The 18,909-nt window shown below is 38.8% G+C and overlaps 1 protein-coding gene across 14 annotated transcripts in view; it reads right to left on the reverse strand.

Moving 5' to 3' along the window:
• The window catches only part of CADPS (calcium dependent secretion activator), a 459,187-nt gene that overhangs the window by 222,825 nt on the left and 217,453 nt on the right, over positions 1-18,909 (reverse strand). For all 14 annotated transcript variants that reach the window (XM_041764526.1, XM_041764525.1, XM_041764524.1 and 11 more), the window contains exons 5-6: positions 15,616-15,849; positions 11,295-11,416 (exon numbers count right to left, since the gene is read on the reverse strand). In XM_041764526.1, the coding sequence (XP_041620460.1) occupies positions 11,295-11,416; positions 15,616-15,849 (356 nt within the window). The remainder of the gene's footprint in view (positions 1-11,294; positions 11,417-15,615; positions 15,850-18,909) is intronic.

Genomic DNA, 18,909 nt, shown 5'->3' on the forward strand with positions numbered 1-18,909 from the left:
AAGAAAATCCCAAGCAACAAAACTCTACCTTCATTAGATTGCATGATATTCTATTTGCTACATGACACGATACACCCCAATTTAGAGAGATCTGCTTTATGACTGTTAGTATTCTACAGAAGTTTTCAAGTCCATCACAGGGACCTTCTTCTCAGCTTCTTCCAGAGCCATTTGCCATTAAGATATCTTTGAGTTGATCAACACTTAATGATAATTGGTTACAGGTAAGGTATTATAAGAAAACCAGCCTGATACACAGATTTTTCCAAGTACAAGTAAGTCATCTCCATGTAAATGAACACATTTCAAGGGAAACTATAAAAGTGCATCTAAACTGAAAAAAGGCACCCAACTGATGGCCTTTGTTACCTGTTTCCCTTTTATTCTGTCTCCAATGAAGACAATAATAAATTATAAAGATAAGAATAATAATTCTTACATTTGTGCCAAGTGCTTTGCATATATTATCAAATTCAAATCCTCATCAACAAGTCTATAATACAAGTATCATTAGCCTCATTTTATAGTTGAAGACATATAGGTTTAGAAAGAGTTAGTCATTCATCCATTGTAACACAGTCAATGGCACAAGCCAAACTAGGGATTGTCTCACCCCAAAGGATTTGCTCTTATGCTTATGTTGAACCTTTATTTTCCATATTTTCACCAAAATGTTTCCAACCAGATTCCAGCTATGAAAGGCTCCCCAAAATAGCTGCTTCACCCCAAACTCTCAGAACCAGAAGCTATGGGGTAGGGTGAAACCTATAAATCCTTATGAAGGAGCCCAGGGAATTTTGGGACTCCAGAGTTTAAGCACAGGAGTCCCAGAAGTTTCCAAATACCATGATGATTGGCATTATGATAAGAAGAGCATCGGCATTCTCCAGAAGCCACACTCATCTGCATCTCTGAAGTGAGGTGAGCTCTATATCACAGCACAGAAGGCTTTTTTGTAAAACAGATATACACAGAGAAAGATGATCTTGGTAGCATTCTAGCCTCTCTTGAACAAAGGCTTTGATCCAGAAAGAAGCTGGAAGAATGGGCTTGTAGGAACCCAGGCTTAGGGGACTGAATGATTTGGCATGACTCTGCGTGAGGAATTGGCAAAGACCACTGCCCTTTTGCATTCCTCTTGCCTTTGGGAACCAGCTCTTATATCATCAAATTGATGTCAGCCTTCCCTGAGGATCTGCACTCTGGCTCTGGAAAGAAGTTTGGACATTGTGCCCTCTCTCCTTAGGCAGTTTTGACTCTTTCCTTTCCATGTGTTTGGAGTCAAACAGCCTGGATTTAAGGAGTTGTAGGATTTTAGGGCAGGCTTCCTAATTTCCTTGAGGAAGAGCCTCCTCTTCCTTATGTGTAATGAGGCATAGAGGGGATCTATTTGTTACAGTACCAGGTAGGATTTAGTGAGATTATAGTCCATGTTTGGCAATTATTTCTTGAGAGGCTATAATGTGCTGTGCATTGAACTCAGCTGCTAATATGGAGCATATTTTTCAGGACCAAGCCTATAGGCCAGGTTGTATTATTGTCTCTGTCTCAAATTTGAAGAAATGGAATCTCAGAAAAAAGAATCTATTGCCCAAGGTCACCCAGTCTGTGAGTGGTGGAGCTGAGATTTAAACCCAGGACTGTCTGACTCAAATATATAATAGTTAGTGCATTGCCTGGCACCTAGCAGATTTCAATGAATGGTACGGGCATTGTTATTGATAATGATTCCCATGAAGAGGGATGATGATCATTATTATCAGTGGCTCTTCTGGGATTTTGAAAGCACCTTGAAGGCCGGGGCCACCCCTGGTTTATCTTTGTAGACTCATGTATGTAGCATCTAACAGTGCTGCTGCATATGGGTTGAGGGATGCCTGCTGAGCTGAGTGTCTGCTGTGAGGTGGAACACCTGTGTTAGTGCTAATGTGTGACAGCACATTCATCACCATTTAAATTGGGGCAGTGATTTAACCCGTGAAATAACTGCGTTTATGGAAAAGAAATGAGCCTTATTGGATAGTTTTGTTGAGTAGTCAATGCTAATTAAAAAATACTTTTTAGTGGCATAATATCTTTCAGAAGGGCAGAATGAGTTAAAAGTACATATTTTGGGTTTGGCTCCTGGCTCAGCTATTTATTATTTGTGCAACTTTGACCAAGTTACTTAACCTTTCTGAATCTCAATATTTCCATCAGTAAAATTTAGGCAATAACAATAGTACCTCATAGGTGTGTCAGTAGAGCATTAAACAAGACACTGACTATGAAATACTTAGCACAGCAAGTGGCGCTTAGAAGGTGCTGCATCAATGTTAATTGCTATTTTAGACTCAGGCTATTTTTTCCCCATCTCTGTCTCCTCCTTCCAAACAAGAATGAAGCCATGATAATGGCATGTGTTTTAAATATTTTGTATTTGCTAATTAATTTAATTTTCACAAGAATGTGGAAACTGAGGCACAAGAGTTAAGTAACAGGTCCAAGGTCATGCAGCTGAGATATGGACCCAGCACTCCGGCTCCTGATTCTATGCTTTCATCCAAGATGCCATATTGCTTCTATGCATTGATGAATTTAGACCAAGCCTCTCTTATTTTCTTATTAGTAAGGATAAATTGAGTTCCTGGATTGCATGCCATTATTACATACAAGAAACAATATGCCATTTCTTCCTACATTTTCGCTGATCACTGGGTAACAAGTATAGTGGTTTTTCACATTTGGGATAAATGTATTATACAGGATTTCCACAGTAATGGGTGATCAGTCCAGATCTTAGATTACTCCAGCATTAGGTACAAGTGATAGGTAAGTTCAGGCAAGGTATTCAAGGAGCTGAACCAGAAAGTAAATAAAGTTTGTGTCACTTAGTCCTTAAAGGGTTAGGGAAAAAAATACATCTTGTTTTTATACCTACTACCTATGAAATCAGAACTTCCATGAATTTCTCACATTAAGATAGAGCATCACTGTATAATGTCAAACTTTAGCCACTACTCAATCGTCCAGTTCTGAACTCCTACCAACTTTAGAAATGTCATCACCTCCACGTTACTTGGAATTCTTGAAAATTCTGCCACAAGATCTGTCGTTATAGCTCTTACCTGGGTCAGCTGGATAAATAACCTATAGAATTGCTGGGGGAGAAGTGGTCTTGGATACCACTCATCAGAACATGGTGAAGCTGGAAAGCTTGGTAAGCTGTATAAGATGGGGTAGCAAATTTATGACAGAGTGTAGCATTAGGAGCTCCATCTCTGAAGCCTGGTCTCTATAGCACCCCATTCCTTTCCATCATCTACCCTACTGTTTCTTATTTTATCAGCCAGCCTACTTTCGCTCTCCAGCTCACAAGCAAACACAAACTGGTTTTCAATAAAAGTTGTGGCTTCTAGACCAAGCTTTCTGGGTTGGGAGGCCGGGCAGCCTCTGAGCATCCAAAACTGTAATTATAATTTTGCTTCTTCCCAACCCACACATCTTCTGGGAGCCTAGCAAAATTGAATTTCTGGGTCAGTGTTGGCCTTTACCATTTATGATTTAATTAACTCTGAAAGAAGCTAAGCCTCTTTCTCAGAAAGGAAAAACAAGAGAAATGGTAGCCAAGTGCCCACTCAGTATAACATAAATATCTCCTGGACTGTGATCTTGAACATGGAGTTTCAAGAGAGTAAACATGAAAGGAGGTGATTCTCAGGAGGCCTCACTCCTTTGTCATTAGGTGGCCTTTGCAGTTCTGAAAGCTATAGTGACTCCTGAAAAATATATCACTCTGTGTCTGGGGCACTTGGATTTTTCCCACCAGCTTTGCTCTGTGGCTCTATCTCAAGGGTCAGTTGTTTATTATTTCCCCAACCCTAATAGTACTGGGAAATAGTACGTGCTCCATATTTGTTGACCAATATATCCTTCATTCCAAATTAACTCTGATCCTTAAAGACACTTTAGCTTTCAAGACAGAAATCTAATCATATTCTCCCTGGCTTAAAACCCTCTGACAGCTTCTCCATGTGAGTAAGGAAAGGGTTAAGGTCAAGGCAAGGAGAGATAGGGGGCCCCAGACCAGGCTCTGAAACTCTTCCTGGAAGGCAGAAGTGCTAAGACAGAGTGAATAAGAGATAAAAGAATAGACCAGACTATCTGGCCCTGGGTGTTATGGAGTGTTTTTCTTTGGTGGCTACAGTGTAATTACAGAAAATGACCAAACCTCAATGAAGTAAGTCATTAAGGGTGTTATCAGTAGCCCTTGTTCAAACCAAGATGGCACAAGAATCTTAAGGCCACAAGCTCCCTAGTCAAGTTTTCAATAAAAGACCAGCCCCAAGAAGTCCTTAGTGGCAACCCATTTACCCATTTGGAACCCCTCTCACTTTAGAGAGCTTTTTCTTTCCTTTCTGGTCTCACTTTCATTTAATAAACTTTCACTTCACTTTATGCTTTTGTGTCCACAAGATTCATCCTTTCCGTGAGACAAGGACCCTGCAATCCTGTAACACATGTTCTTAGAATAAAGTTCGAATCCTTCATGTGCCTTGGGCGGCCCTGAGTTGTCTGGCCCTGCTTTGCTCTTTAGTCTCTTCTGGTAGCATGTTCCCCATCATTGACTAATCTATACCATTGCTCTTCTTTTTGGTCCCAGAATACATGGAGCTCCTTCCCAATCTAAAGCCTTTGCACTTGCTATTCCCTGTGCCTGGCATATTTTCCTTGGTACTCCTTCTTCTTTTTTATCCTTTTTTAAAATTGAAGTATAATTAACACACATCATTATATTAGTTTTAGGTGCACAAAATAATTGTGCAACTCTATACATTACTCAGTGCTCATACTCTTTTTATTTTTTTTATTTTTTTTTTATTTTTTTATTTTTTTTAATTTTTATTTTTTTATTTATGATAGTCACAGAGAGAGAGAGAGAGAGAGAGGCAGAGACATAGGCAGAGGGAGAAGCAGGCTCCATGCACCGGGAGCCCGATGTGGGATTCGATCCCGGGTCTCCAGGATCGCGCCCTGGGTCAAAGGCAGGCGCCAAACCGCTGCGCCACCCAGGGATCCCAGTGCTCATACTCTTGATTCCCTTTATCTGTTTCACCTATCTCCCCTCTAGAAACCACCCATTTGTTCTCTGTATTTAAGAGTTTGGTTTTCTGTTTGTCTTTTTTTTTTTTCTTTGTTCATTTCACATATGAGTGAAATCATATAGTATTCATCTTTCCCTGATGGACTTATTTCACTTACACCTTCTAAGTTCATCCATGTTGCCTTACAAATGGCAAGATCTGGGCAGCCCTAGTGGCTCAGTGGTTTAGCGCCACCTTCAGCCCAGGGCGTGATCCTGGAGACCCAGGATCGAGTCCCATGTCCAGCTCCCTGCATGGAGCCTGCTTCTCCCTTTGCCTGTGTCTCTTTCTCTCTCTGTGTCTTTCATGAATAAAAACAAGCAAACAAACAAAAAACAAATGGCAAGATCTTATTCTTTTTTATGTCTGAGTAATATTCACACACACACACGTGCACACACACACGTGCTCCACATCTTTTTTATCCATTCATCTATGGGTGGACACTCGGGTCACTTCCCTCTCTTAGCTATTGTAAATAATGCTGCAATAAACACAGGGGTGCATATATCTTTTTGAATTAGTGTTTTCATTTTCTTTGGATGAATACCCAGGAGTGGAATTACTGGATTAAATGTTTCTTCATATACTTCAGGTATTAATTGGCACATTACCTACTCTAAGCGGGGTTTCTTGGGCATGGCAGTACCCTACCTCCTCATCACTTTTCACTGCAGCAGCCTGTTCATTTCTTTTAGAACCAAATTGCAATCTGCTATTATCTTATATATTTATTTGTTCATTTGTTTATTGCCTAAGTCCTTTACTAGGATGTACACTCTACAAGACCAAAGTTTGGTCTATGTCATTCATGGCTATAGCCTCAGCACAAGGTGGATACATCGAACGAAACCCATGTACACTTGTTAAGGGAATGCAAGTGCCTATCCTTTATATCATTCTCTTGCATCTAAATTTCAAAGAAGCATTTCAGGAAAAATATTATTTTTCCATTTAAATCATTCCAAGGTCCAGTACACTGAAAACATCTTTGGTTATATTGAGACAGGAAGTACCATTAAGATGATACACGAGGCAAAGAATTGGCCGGTACAACTTCCTTTTCTGACTTTGTAACTGACTTATTGTGGGGGCGCTTTAATGCAGCTCCATTTGTATGAGTAATTTGAGTGTAATAAGCCTGGCCCATTTTGAGTTGCCATTAGGACAAATAATATATTTCACAGAAGAAAAATGTTACAGGAAGTCATTGCATTTTGTTTTTGTTTTTTGCTTTAATGTGATCTCAGTAGATAAGGTACCACTGAAAAATACTAGGGCTATGACAAGATTTACCAGCGAGGGCATCTTATTTTCTTCTTCCCTTGGAAAGAGGCAGGAAACAGTTTGGTTGTGTTTTCTAATTCCTGACAATAATGAAATCCATACGTCACACAGCCCGTGGCTTGTCAGGGAATAATAAACTAGTTAAATAACCAAATGTCAAGTAGCATCCTTGGTTTCCATTCAGAAGAATATAATTTTGGATACTTTAGCACAATATTGGACTGCTCACTGAAAGTACCTTTCTTTTTAGCCCGATCACTTAAATTTCTCTGGTATTTAACCCTCTGGGATTGCTTCCTTTAGAAGGTAACTATTACTGTACACATCCACTGAGTAAGTCACTTTGGAGTATATCTTCCACTCATGGAATATGTTCGGTTTCCTTACATTAATTTTCCCAAATTAAAGTAATTTGCATACCATCTTCCCCACCTTTTCTATTCCCACATATCAACACAGGATACTTCCATGATCATTTTTTTTTTTTTTTGTCATATGCAGGTACCACCTGGGCTATTAATTTACTTAATATATTTTATTTAAATTAATTCACTTTTAAATGTTAATATATTTCTTTAAAAAAGAACACTTATGTCACTGAAGCAGAAGACAAAGCAGTACCATCAGCCATGAGTAGAAGGTAGCACAAATTAGAAACTGTTATTACTTTACACATTTATTTGTTCATGTATTTACTGCTTATGCCCTTTACCAGAATGTACACTCCATGAGGCCAAAGTTTGACTGATGTCATGCATGGCTGTAGCCCCAGAGCAGGTGTTAAAGATCTATTAGAACCAAATAAAAATGTTCTCCTTGTCCTGATCAGAAGAACTGATAAACAAATGGAAAAGTGGTTACTTCCTTATCACATGATTTGATTTTACTCAAAGCCATGTCTTAATAAAATCGAACATAATCTCTGTTATCAGCAGAGCTAAGAGTGCTGTCTTTTGAAAAACACCTGGCATGGGAAGAAAAGTCTTCTCCTCTGTTTCATAGGAGGTAGACAAATATATCTGAGCTCTTGAATCCACCAAGTATTTCTCTTCTCCCTTTTCGTGTCTTCCTGAGATTGCCTGCCTAAAAACATGATTTCAATTACTTCTGCCTCATAAGCTCCATTGCTTTTCCCCACAGAAGCAGAAACAATGTGATACAAATGGAGGCAATATTCTTTGAAATAAATATATTGCTTGAAAACTTGTGATAGCATATTTTCCTGGTTTTCCACGTTAAAACCCAGGAGAGGAGGACAACTGAATTGAGAGGATATATAATCTGCTTGAAAACATCCCACATGTAAGCTCACAGATTGATAAAATGAAGGATGAACAGAGGACATGCAGATGTGCATGCTCACACATACACCAAGTTTTCCAATCACAAAGTATATTTAACTCATGAACACAGCATTCTTATATTATGTACTTCATCCAAAATGCTCATGGCGGTCAGAGCCTTGGTTGTAAGTGAAGAGACAGTGTTGGCTAAGGAGGTGAGAGAGAGCTTGGAGCCTCCACTACTAGGTTTGAACAATATAGACTAGCATTTCCAATGGACGCTAATAGGTATTAGTTGGAATAAGTTTGGGGAACTCATGGATAAACAAAGCTAAATAGGTTTATGTATTGTTGGAAATCATCAAAGGTTTTTAAATGCCTATGAACATTGAATAACTCAGAAAAAGATACAATGTCTTGCATTTCCCAAGCTTAATCATGGTACTGTTCTCCTTGCCCTTGTTTTGATCAGAATTGTCTCTACATTAGAATTAAAAAAAAAAAAGCCACACCTGGACAAACTGGGTTATGCAATGTGCTGGATTTGTAACTGTATGTGGTAAAAACGAAACAAAACAAAAGTTGAGTTCCTAGTAGACACATGAAGGGATAAGATGTTGGTTTCCAGTTATTGGGTAAAATACTTAGTAGTAGCAACAATAGAATTAATGAGTAACAAAACTGGCTTGAATTGAATTTTGATTTTAGAATATATAAATAAACTAGGGGCATCAGCAGGCTGTAAGAATAGTCAAAGACAAGGCTCAGAAGATGAGTAAGGCAGGAAAAGGGCTAACCTTGTCAGATGATAAAGTGGATTTATTAGGATAGATGAAAGATAACCCTCAAAAGATACTTTTTGGGGTAATCAAAATCAAGTAGCGGTCATTCATACTACCAGATAAAGCCAGAAGCAGAGAAAAACTTCCAGAACTGAACTATGACAAAGAAAAAGGTAAAGAAGAGAATTGGGGAAAGAATTGTGGATTTAGAAGGAAGATGAGTAGAGGTTTAAAGAGAATTTATATAGAAGGGCTAAAAGAAGAGACAGCAAGAAACACAAGCATTGCTAGATTTTAAACTCTGGGTATATCTCTTTGGGATACTATAGAAATGGCAAAAACAGGGCACTTAATACCTCTTCCTCTCCTATGGCAGACATTACAGGTTCATCATGTACTATTTTCCTCTGAATATTGATTTGGCCTCAGAACCCTTCTTCACATAGCACTCGACTGATCTGACTTGAACTTAGACACGAAATTTACATTCCTCTTATATTTAAAAACAAACAAGCAGACAAGCAAATCCTCTGTGAGGTTTTAGTAATACCTGCTCACTGATGGAAGAGAAAAAAATACATACTTTTGTCTAGAAAAGCAAAATGTTTCAGTGTGAAATGTTTATTAATATGGACATAATAATACACATGTGTGGATATGAGTAAATATATATGTGAAATATGAGTATTTCAAGTAGGTAGACTGAAGTGTTCTATATTTATTTGTAATCTGAAACTGTTTTAAACATTCATAAGCACATGAAAATCAGCTCATCATTTACCCTGGCAGCTGAAACCTTTAAACCCAATAAAATGATATGAATTATTTTTTAAGTTAAAATAGTTCATATGAAACAACAGCCTGTTACAATAATCAGAGCTTTCTCCTTTCTTCTCTATCATATGACACCATATTGGGCCCAACACCTAAAAAGTTTGCAGAAACACCAAATAGGTTCCCCCCCACCCCACGACACATTTTTAAAAGCATGTACAAATAATGCAGCATAACATAATAGCATTGATAATGATCAGGTCATGGTGACAGGTGCAGGAAAAATTAGGATTTTTATCAAAGGCAGCCAGTAAAAAAGAAATGGCATTCATATTCAGTTTAAAACTAAATTTTAAAAAAAGGAGGGGGAGTGTGTGACAAGTTGTATTGGTTTCCATTGCTTCTGCTTACATTCATTAATTTTGCCCAGCTTCCGAGCATCTGAGGCCTTTGCCTATTCATGCAAAGAACCACTTGAAGGCATACAATGCCCTCAGATATTCTCTAGTCTGAGAGAAATTCAGTGCTTTCTTTGAACTATTTTGTTTGAACATGTTCTGCTCAACAGCTCATAATGCTCTGGGAGTGGGGAGGTAGTAATACATTGGTATCAGGGGTTACCCTTTTTATGACTTTTACGAATTAACAATAATAAAAAAAAAGCATGCTCATTAGTCTAGGCTGGCTTAGTTGAGATAGAAAAGGAAGGGAAAGAAGCAGTGGATAGGGAGGGGAAAAAGCAATGACTTCTCCAGAACTGTTGAGCCCTGAGAGTCTACTGACCCAAATGAATTGGTCATCATCACTCTTATGAACCACTGCCATAGAATCCTAGCTGGTCTCCCACGTCAGCTTTGGCTCACTCCACGCAGCCACAGTGATCTTTTTAAAATACACATCTAATCACCTATCCCTGTACTTTCTTCTTCATGGTATAGCAAGGCCTTTAATAGTGTGATCCCTTCTTGCCTTACTGGCAACCTATGGCACATCTTGTTCTCTGAACTCTAGCTCCAGCAGTGGTCTTTAAATTCTGCTTTCCCACAGGACATCTGCTGACTACAGGGCCTTTACTCAAGCTGACTCTGCCTGGAATGATCTTTCTACTCCCATTTCACCTCGCTCAACTTTTACACTATTAGCCCAAATATCTTATAACTTCTAAAGAAGACCTGCTCTGACTCTGTCCCCACAAAGTGATTTAGGTCCCCTGCTACCTCCTTTTGAAGCACTCTTTCCTTTTCAGCATTTATAACTGTTTGTAATTATATATTTACATGATTATATTTCTGATCTTTCTATTCAACGGTAATCTCTATAGGGCTACAGAGGTGACTACCATCCTTTTCATTGGGCAACACCACCTTGTACACGCACAGTGAGCATCTGACAAATATGTGTTGACCGAACGAATTAATGAGTGTATCTAATACAACTCACTGCTTTACTGACATAGTCATAACTGTGGCACATAGAGAAAGATTTTGAAAAAATTGCTTATACCACAAACCAAATATTATTTAGTAAATCTAATAAAACAAATTTATATCAAACTCCTGTATATTGTATCAAAGGATTGAAGCTGTGAGTACATTCTCTAAGGTGAATACGTAAAGCTTCCAGAATGGAGATTGTTTCTTTAATTTCCTTTTGTTCTCTGCTCTGAAGGAACTGGAATCTTTATTATGGCTGCCAAATAAGAATATAATTGTATTGGGGTGCCTGAGTGGCTCAGTCGGTTAAGTGTCTGCTTTTGGTCTAGGTCGTGATCCCGGAGTCCTGGGATCCAGTCCAGCACTAGGCTCCCAGCTCAGAACCCTCTCCCAAGGTTCTCCCCACCCTGCTTGCGCCTGCTCATGCTCTCTCTCTCTCTCTCTCTCAAATAAATAAATAAAATCTTTTTTAAAAATCTAACTGAGTCATCTCATTTGGAAAATGCCTTCCAGAACCTTCTGGGGAAACCAGACCTTTAACTTGGAGCTAGACAAAATGGTGCCAATAAGAACAGCCTTCTGGAAGATGAACCGTGGAGAAGCTGAACTTACGTTGGTTTGGAAGCCTCGGCCTGGTCAGTCTGGAGTTTCTCTCCTCCTTCCACCTCCATTGTGCAATATACAATGCGGTTTGGAGCCAAGGACTTGAGGCCTTGGACTTCCATGATCACCACCTAGAAGAAGAATCACACATGGTGGAAGTTATTGCCAAAGCCCCTGGGTAGCATCACCCAGAAGAAAATATATAGATGGGAAGAAGTTACAGAAACCCAAAAGGTATCTAGTAGCTTCTATCAGTTTTCTTTCAGCTAGACTGGTACCAGTCTTACATGAAGATGCAATTCTTCACAGTATAACTTATTGCCTCTCAGCTGGAAAGACAACCCTCACTACCTCAGATGCTCACAAGGGCCAGACAGGTAATGTGAAATAGTCTGCTTTTTTTTCCTGGGTTGAATGCATAGGATCATTTTTAATTTCTACAAAGAAATAGGTTCTCTCTTATTTTCTTTAAAAAAATAGTCTAGCTTTGAATTCAGAACCTGATAGAGATGAAGGCCCAGAGATTCACTTTTCTCTTTACAATGAGATAAGTCATGAGACAAATGCTAAGATAAAGGGCAAACACCATTCAGCATTAGAGTCAGAGAGGCAGCAGGGAGTAGTGGGGTCAGGGGCAAAATAAGAGAGCATATGCTCCATCTAAATGGAACAGTCCATAGCCAGTTTCAGCCTATTGTTGCCTTGTCTTTCCTTAGTCTGGAGTTGCCAGATACTGCAATTTTTCCTACCAGAAAATGGAAATCTGAATCAGAATCAAAGTCAGTAATCTGATTTTGAAATTTTGACAGTAATCCAAAAAGGGAGGAATAAAATACACAAACTCTGTGCAGGCCAACATTGCTGAATCAAAACAAAAACACGCCTGCAGCTGCACACTCTCTGTTCTAGACTGAGGGAAAAAGCTACTGTTTTGCTGGACCAAGATATATCATTTACAATTCCTGGCACCTCCCACCATTACCCTTAGAGTCCATTCAGTCACCCGCTATTCTCATATTTAGTGGTATGTCCTATAATGTGTCAGAAGGGAGAGGGCAGGAGGGGAGGTTGGGACAGGTATACTGATTCAAAAATCTGAAACAAATGACCTGTATCAGGGATAAATAGTAAGCAAGGTACATTAAAATATCACTCAATTGTACTCCAAAAGACGTAATGGCGTGACACATAGAGAAGAATATGGTTGTGCAAAAAATGTAAACTTCTTTCTTTTTTTTTAAATTTTTATTTAAATTCTAGTTAGTTAACATACAGTACAATATTGGCTTCAGGAGTCGTATGTAAGTGATTCATCACTTACATACAACACCCAGTGTGTACACTGCTTCAGTGGCTTGATCCAAGGAAGTACAATAGAGCTGGCCTTGAATCAAGTCAGTTTTGCTGCTTACTAGCCCAGTGGTTATCAAACTTAGTGCAAATCAGAAATATCTGGAGGGCTTATTAAATCCAGAAACTGTTGAGCTCCACCCTCAGAGTGTCTAATAAGCAGAGCTTTTCTGAACAGCCCAAGACTTTTTATTTCTAATATTTTCCCTGGTGCTGCTAATGTTGATGCTAATGATCCAGAAGCCATACTTTGAGAACCACTGTATTACTCATGTGACATTGCGCAAATGACTTGACCTTGAAGTCACTCCACTTTTCTTTCAGTCTCAGTCTCTTCATCTTTAAAATGTGAATAATATATGTCCTGTATCTCTCTGTGACTGTTGTGTGAGGAACAAATAAGATGATGTATGTAATTGTAAGTTTTCACAGTGGGAAGAACATACACATGAAAAGAAATGGGAGGCATTGTAGAAAACAGATTTTTTTGTGTGTGTGTGTGATTTAAAAGATTGAAGTGTGAATCCTGCGTTTGCATCTTCAACAGCTGCCTAATCATTTGCAAGTTTCTTAACCTCTCTGAGGCTGTTTCCACATCTGCAAATGGCTCAAAAGATTGTTGTGACGATTCACGGAGTTAATGATGCAAAGCAGGCATAATGGTGCTCTACACGTGCCCATTATATTTCATCAGCGTACTCCCCTGGCCAAGGCCGGGCCACTGGGCAGCCTGGACCTCAGTTCTCTTGCTGCAGTTAACTGCTCTATCATGACCTTTGTAGCCATGCAATTCTGTAAATACATGAAACCTATCTTGTACTAACCTGCAAATTCAAACCCAGTCTGCCCTGATGAGATGACGGTCCTCTATCTCCCTCTTCTTGCCACCCTCACTGTCGCACCCAACATACAGATGCACAATGATTTTGCTGACAGTTTTAGTATATGTGCAATTTAGTGTTCCAAGTAAAGAGTATTTGGGAACCCGAGGGCATTTCATTCTGTACTTATGCTTGCAAGTTAAAGCCTGTTTGAATCATGTACACATGGGAGTATGGTTGGGGACTCACTCACATCTATATTTCAGACAATCAGCTGTATAATATTGAGTAATGATAAAGAATTAGGAAATTATAGATTTAAAAACTTCATGAAAATCAATAAACCACTTTTTTCCCACTTTCTGTAGAAAGACAAGAGGCAATAGGGAATAAATTGCCACCTCTAATTGGCAATAATCAAATTCAAAGACACCTAAGAAAAAAGCACTCAGTACCTCAGGTGGCGGTATTAAAAAAGAAAGAAAGAAAGGAAGTTTCTGTGAAATTACACTGATGATTTTTTCACACACCAAGTGCTCTATATTTAACTGAATACTGCCACTTCCAATTGCAAAATACATGTTGAAAACACGATAATATGACTATCTTGATCCGAACTAAGCACAGTAAAACAAATTATCTGCAGTTAATTCACAGCAAGCCTTAATGATGTTCTAGAAAATTAATTTAGTCTTTACAAATCCTAATTAAATCTACAGAAATTTGATCTATTCTTTTGGTCTCCCCAAATCTAGGTCTATCATAAAATCCTTGTGGGGTTCTGAGCTTTAATAAGTTGTGAATGGTTCTCAACTTTGGAGGGCATAAGAAGCACCTGAGTGGCTCATTAAAATGGTAATGGTAATGGTAATTTCATGGTAAACTCCACCCAGAGATTCTTTTTATTTTTTTTTTTGACCTCATTGAAGCATATTTTACATATCTTATAATTAACCCATTTCAAGTGTACAATGCAATGATTTTAGTAACTTTACTAAGTTGAATGACTATCATTATAAATTAGTTTTAGAACATTTTTTATCTCCCCCAGTAATGTCCCTAATGTCCGTTTCTACCTTCTGCCCCAGGCAACACTAATCTAACTTCTGTTTCTGGAGACTCGCCTCTTCTAGATATTTTATATCAATGGAATCAAACAACATGTGGTCTCTTGTGTCTGGCTTCTTTCACTAAGCAGAATGTTTTTGACGTTCATCTAAATCAAAGCATACATCTGTAGTTTGTTTCTATCAATTGCTGAGTAGTAACCCCTTGTATGGATGTACTGCATTTTGTCTATTTACCCTTGGATACATATTTAGGTTGTTTCTATTTTTGGCTAGTAAGAATAATGCTGCTATAAACATTTTGGGAGCAAGATTTTATGGGCAAATGTGTTTTCATTTCTCTTGGGTAGATATCTAAGAGTAAAGTTGTACTCTACACCTGGTAATTTTATGTCTAACTTTTTGAGAAACTAACAAACTCTTCTCCAAAGTGACTGGACCATGTTGTACTCCCCCACCCCCGTTAAGATTTGAATCAATAGGTCTGGGTGATGTCAGGAATCTGCACACTGAACCAGCTTCCCGGGCAATTCCAACATAGCCAGATCAGATCCACTTCCCAAATTATATGTATGAAAAGCAAACGTGTGAATAGAAGTTATAAAGAAATTTATTGACATGTGGAGCATTCTGCCACAGTCCAGTCTGAACCGGTTCTTTCTTTGAGTGATGAAGTCAACTGAAAAGGCTCCACTGCAACAAGAGGACCTCTATCATGTAGCCAACAGGAGAGATGACAAAAAAGAAAATCTACAATGCACCAAATGATGCTAGATCTTTCCCCTCATAACTCTGACACAGGATGCCAAATTTTTAAACTTTCTAAATTGTATAAGGTCTTCACAATATCCTTGAGCGCTACTTTAAGATGGAAAATAATGCAAGATTAAATTTAGGAGGTGATTCTTAAGACTGCATTTCCTTAAGGAAAGCATGGGAGATGGGGAATCACTTGCTGATTAGTTGACCTATGCTTAGCAAGCTGTTATTTTAATAACTGCTCCTGGGGTGCAAGGAGGAAAGCAAGCTGATCTAATCACCCATATCCTGTGGGCTGTGGCAGGAAACTTTCAAGGGTTTAGGGCTTTTTACCTCCAGGGAGAAAGACAGCACGACGTCTGACTTGGAGAGCTGGTTCTCACTCTCCTCGCCCATGTCGATGATAGAAGCATTGTGGCTGCGTTTGAGTTTCTGAAGCTTGAACTCGCCGCCTTTGGACACTGGCATGCTCTCCAAATTGGCCATGAGAAGGTTGACTGATGACTTCAGCTCCTCAATGTACATGTTTTCCATTTCTTTGGATACAAACTTGGGAAATTTGCGCTCCTTATCAAGAAAAAGAAAAGTATGAACAGAGTAAATAGAGACCTGGTTTATACAGAAGGTTTTCACCTTATAGCCCAGAGTTATAATAATATCTACCACTGGTGAAATTTGGCTCAGATATTGTGGCATTGTGCTAGAAAAATGTTCAATTTAGTTGAGTAGATGGCTGACTGCCTTCTGGTTATTTACAATCTCTGACAGGTACGAGATATATTCATAAACATATAGTAAGAAAGAGTCAAATGTTTTATTGTAGTGCAATCACACCCCCCCCCCATTTTCTTCAGCAAATTTGATTTGTGGAAAGAAAAATGGGGTGATATTTTTTTAAAATCTGGTTTCAGTTGAAATGGTTTTTCTTTTTAGCAAAATGCAATCAGTTGTTTTTAAGTTTGGAGACAGAAAGACACCCTATTTCTGGATACGTAGAGATTTTCTCACATGAATAATTCAAGAGGAGCTCATTTGAGATGTTTCAAACATAGCCTGTAGCTATTTCTAAAAGGAATAGTAGAAAGAATAGTTACTGTTTTCAAGAAAAATTGAAAAAAATTAATGAAGTGATGAAAAACATGATTAAAATTCTTTAGAAAAGAAGATAAAGCAATTCAGAACTGACCTCTATTTTTTCCTTCCTTGCTTATGAATTCGGTTGTAATAGTAACATGCTTTAGTCATGCTATTTGCTTCTTTAAACCTCCAAGTTGCCCAACTGCCTTAAATAGGCTCTGAATTGATCACCTTTTCAAGAATCATTTCCCACTTGAAACATGAACTTGCCCTCAGCCTTGGCCTGTACTGATCAGGTGAGGGGCAAGCCATATCAGTTTGGCTTTTTTTTTTTTTTTTTGGTAAGTGATAGAAAAATCCAACTTGGAACTGATTTAAACAATGAAGGGAATTTATTGGCTTGAAATGTCCTGGGGTGGACCAGTTTCCAGTGAGGCTGGAATCAGGACTCAGATGATACCACCACAACTGAATTTTTCCTCCAAATCTTGGTTTGGGTTCCTTTGGGCTAGCCCCATGCTCACTCTGGCTCCCCTTAATGTCACAGAAAGGTTGCTAGAGATCTCTACCTTATCACATGACATCATGTTATCTAAAGGACGGTGAATATCTCCTCTAGTAATGTCTTTTATCTCAAAGTTCTCACCCAAAGTCTGACTTATGTACATAACCTGAGCCACCTTTTATGGCTGGTGACATGTTATGTTGAGTTGCTTAGGTATGAGTTATTTCCTTCATCCCAGTGGGTAAGGGTAGAATTCCACCTGGATCACATGGGACATGAGTTGGTTTGCCAATTTTAGGTGGCAAAAAAAAAAAAAAAGATGTGTGGTACATGGGCATCTGACCCCAGTCAACCAACTAATTCAATTCAGTGGCCAATGATCAACCAGATTTACTCTTTCAGGCAAATGAACTGAGAGGTATTGAGATTGCAATTAGCAGTGGAGCGAAATAGCAAGATCATGTAGACTCATGGGTAGCTGCCATATTGGAATAGGTGAAAGAATAAGACATTTGACAAAGAAGAGAAAGAGGTAGAGAAAGGATAGAAGTAGAGAAAGGATAGAGGTAGAGACTAGCAGAGGGAGGAAGAAAAAATGGGAAGGCAGGATGAAGGGAAGAAGAGAAAAGAAGTTAGAGTCACAGAAAGAAGCTCTTTCATTGGTTTTCCAATTCTCATAGAGACCACCTATTCCTCCTGTTGGCTCCTTTGAGATTCTTTTGTTTTCCTTTCAATAACTGCCCCCCTCCACACACACATACTAGTTAGCTAGAAGGATATTTCTTTCTTGCTACCATATAGTAAATTCTCTGAATAGAGTTTGGAGATGCCTTTGTGTTATGCCAGTCTTCTTCCTATCTAGGGGCTATCACAAGTGTTCCTCTTACCCCCTTGCTCCCTAAGTATTTCTCAGCCATCTTGTCATCTTCTATATTTCAGCCTCAAAATTCTATTTCCCTAGGTTGAATCCCCTTATTCTACTTTTTTATAATACCTAGCTAAACTTCATGGTGATATTTATTACAATTAATGGAAATAGTGAAATTTATTTGTTTGTTGTTTATCTTTCCTGCTGGGCCATGAGGTCTGTCTTAATACCCTTAGTGAATTATTATCGTCTAGAATAATTTTTGGCACATAGTAAATAATATATGTGATTTGAGTGAATAATGGATGGCCTGTCAAAATGTCCATATTAAGTATCAATGCAGCTAAAACTCAGTCATGAGGTGGCAGCGGACAGGTGATGAAATAGTTCTGGAAGAACAGTGAGATTCTATTTTTCCATGTAAATGAGCACAGGTTGTGGAAATCTACCCAGCAACCTTTGAGTACTGGTTCCTTCTGGAGCCTCTTAGTATAATGATTTCCTGCTTTTTGGCTGGGTTCAGTCCACCATGAGGTGCTTTCTAAACACACTGTGGGTGGAAGTAGGAGGAGAAGCAGGATGGAAGCCTCTGAAATAACACGATTGGTTGATGAGCTCAATAAGAGCTAGTAATGATCAAGGAAAGAATCTTACTTCTTCAAAGCTGTTGCATAGGGGGCTTCCTTTTGCTTCTTATCATTCTTGGACTCAATCAAGGATAACTGTGAGCCATAGGATTTGGGTAGACTTTATGAAAAGGCCATGGAGATGTGAGAACTTGGCTGCTGGTCCACCATCACTTAGAAAATATTTACTACCACCAACACTGTGCTGGTTTAGTGTTAGGCACTGAGAGGATCATGATGAAAGGATCTGGACTATTTCCCTGAAGCTTACAACCACTGGGGAGAAAGATCTATTGAGGAAACATCAAGGCAGATGCTGTAACAGCAGTGTATGAGACATGAACACTTGCTGAGAGAATCAGGATTGGCTTTCCAGAGAAGGTGATCCTTAGGCTGAGAGTCTGATGGATGAGGCAGTTTGCCATCAGGTTGAGTTGGCTGGGACAGGATCATTGTTCTTTTCTCCTTTCCATGGAAAAGAAACAAGCAACCATGAATCCAAGAAGATCTGTATAACTGTACATGGCCACAAAATATATTTTCATCTCCAT

This window comes from Vulpes lagopus, chromosome 7 (genome assembly GCF_018345385.1).
Source record: "Vulpes lagopus strain Blue_001 chromosome 7, ASM1834538v1, whole genome shotgun sequence".
Taxonomy (NCBI): Eukaryota; Metazoa; Chordata; class Mammalia; order Carnivora; family Canidae; genus Vulpes; species Vulpes lagopus.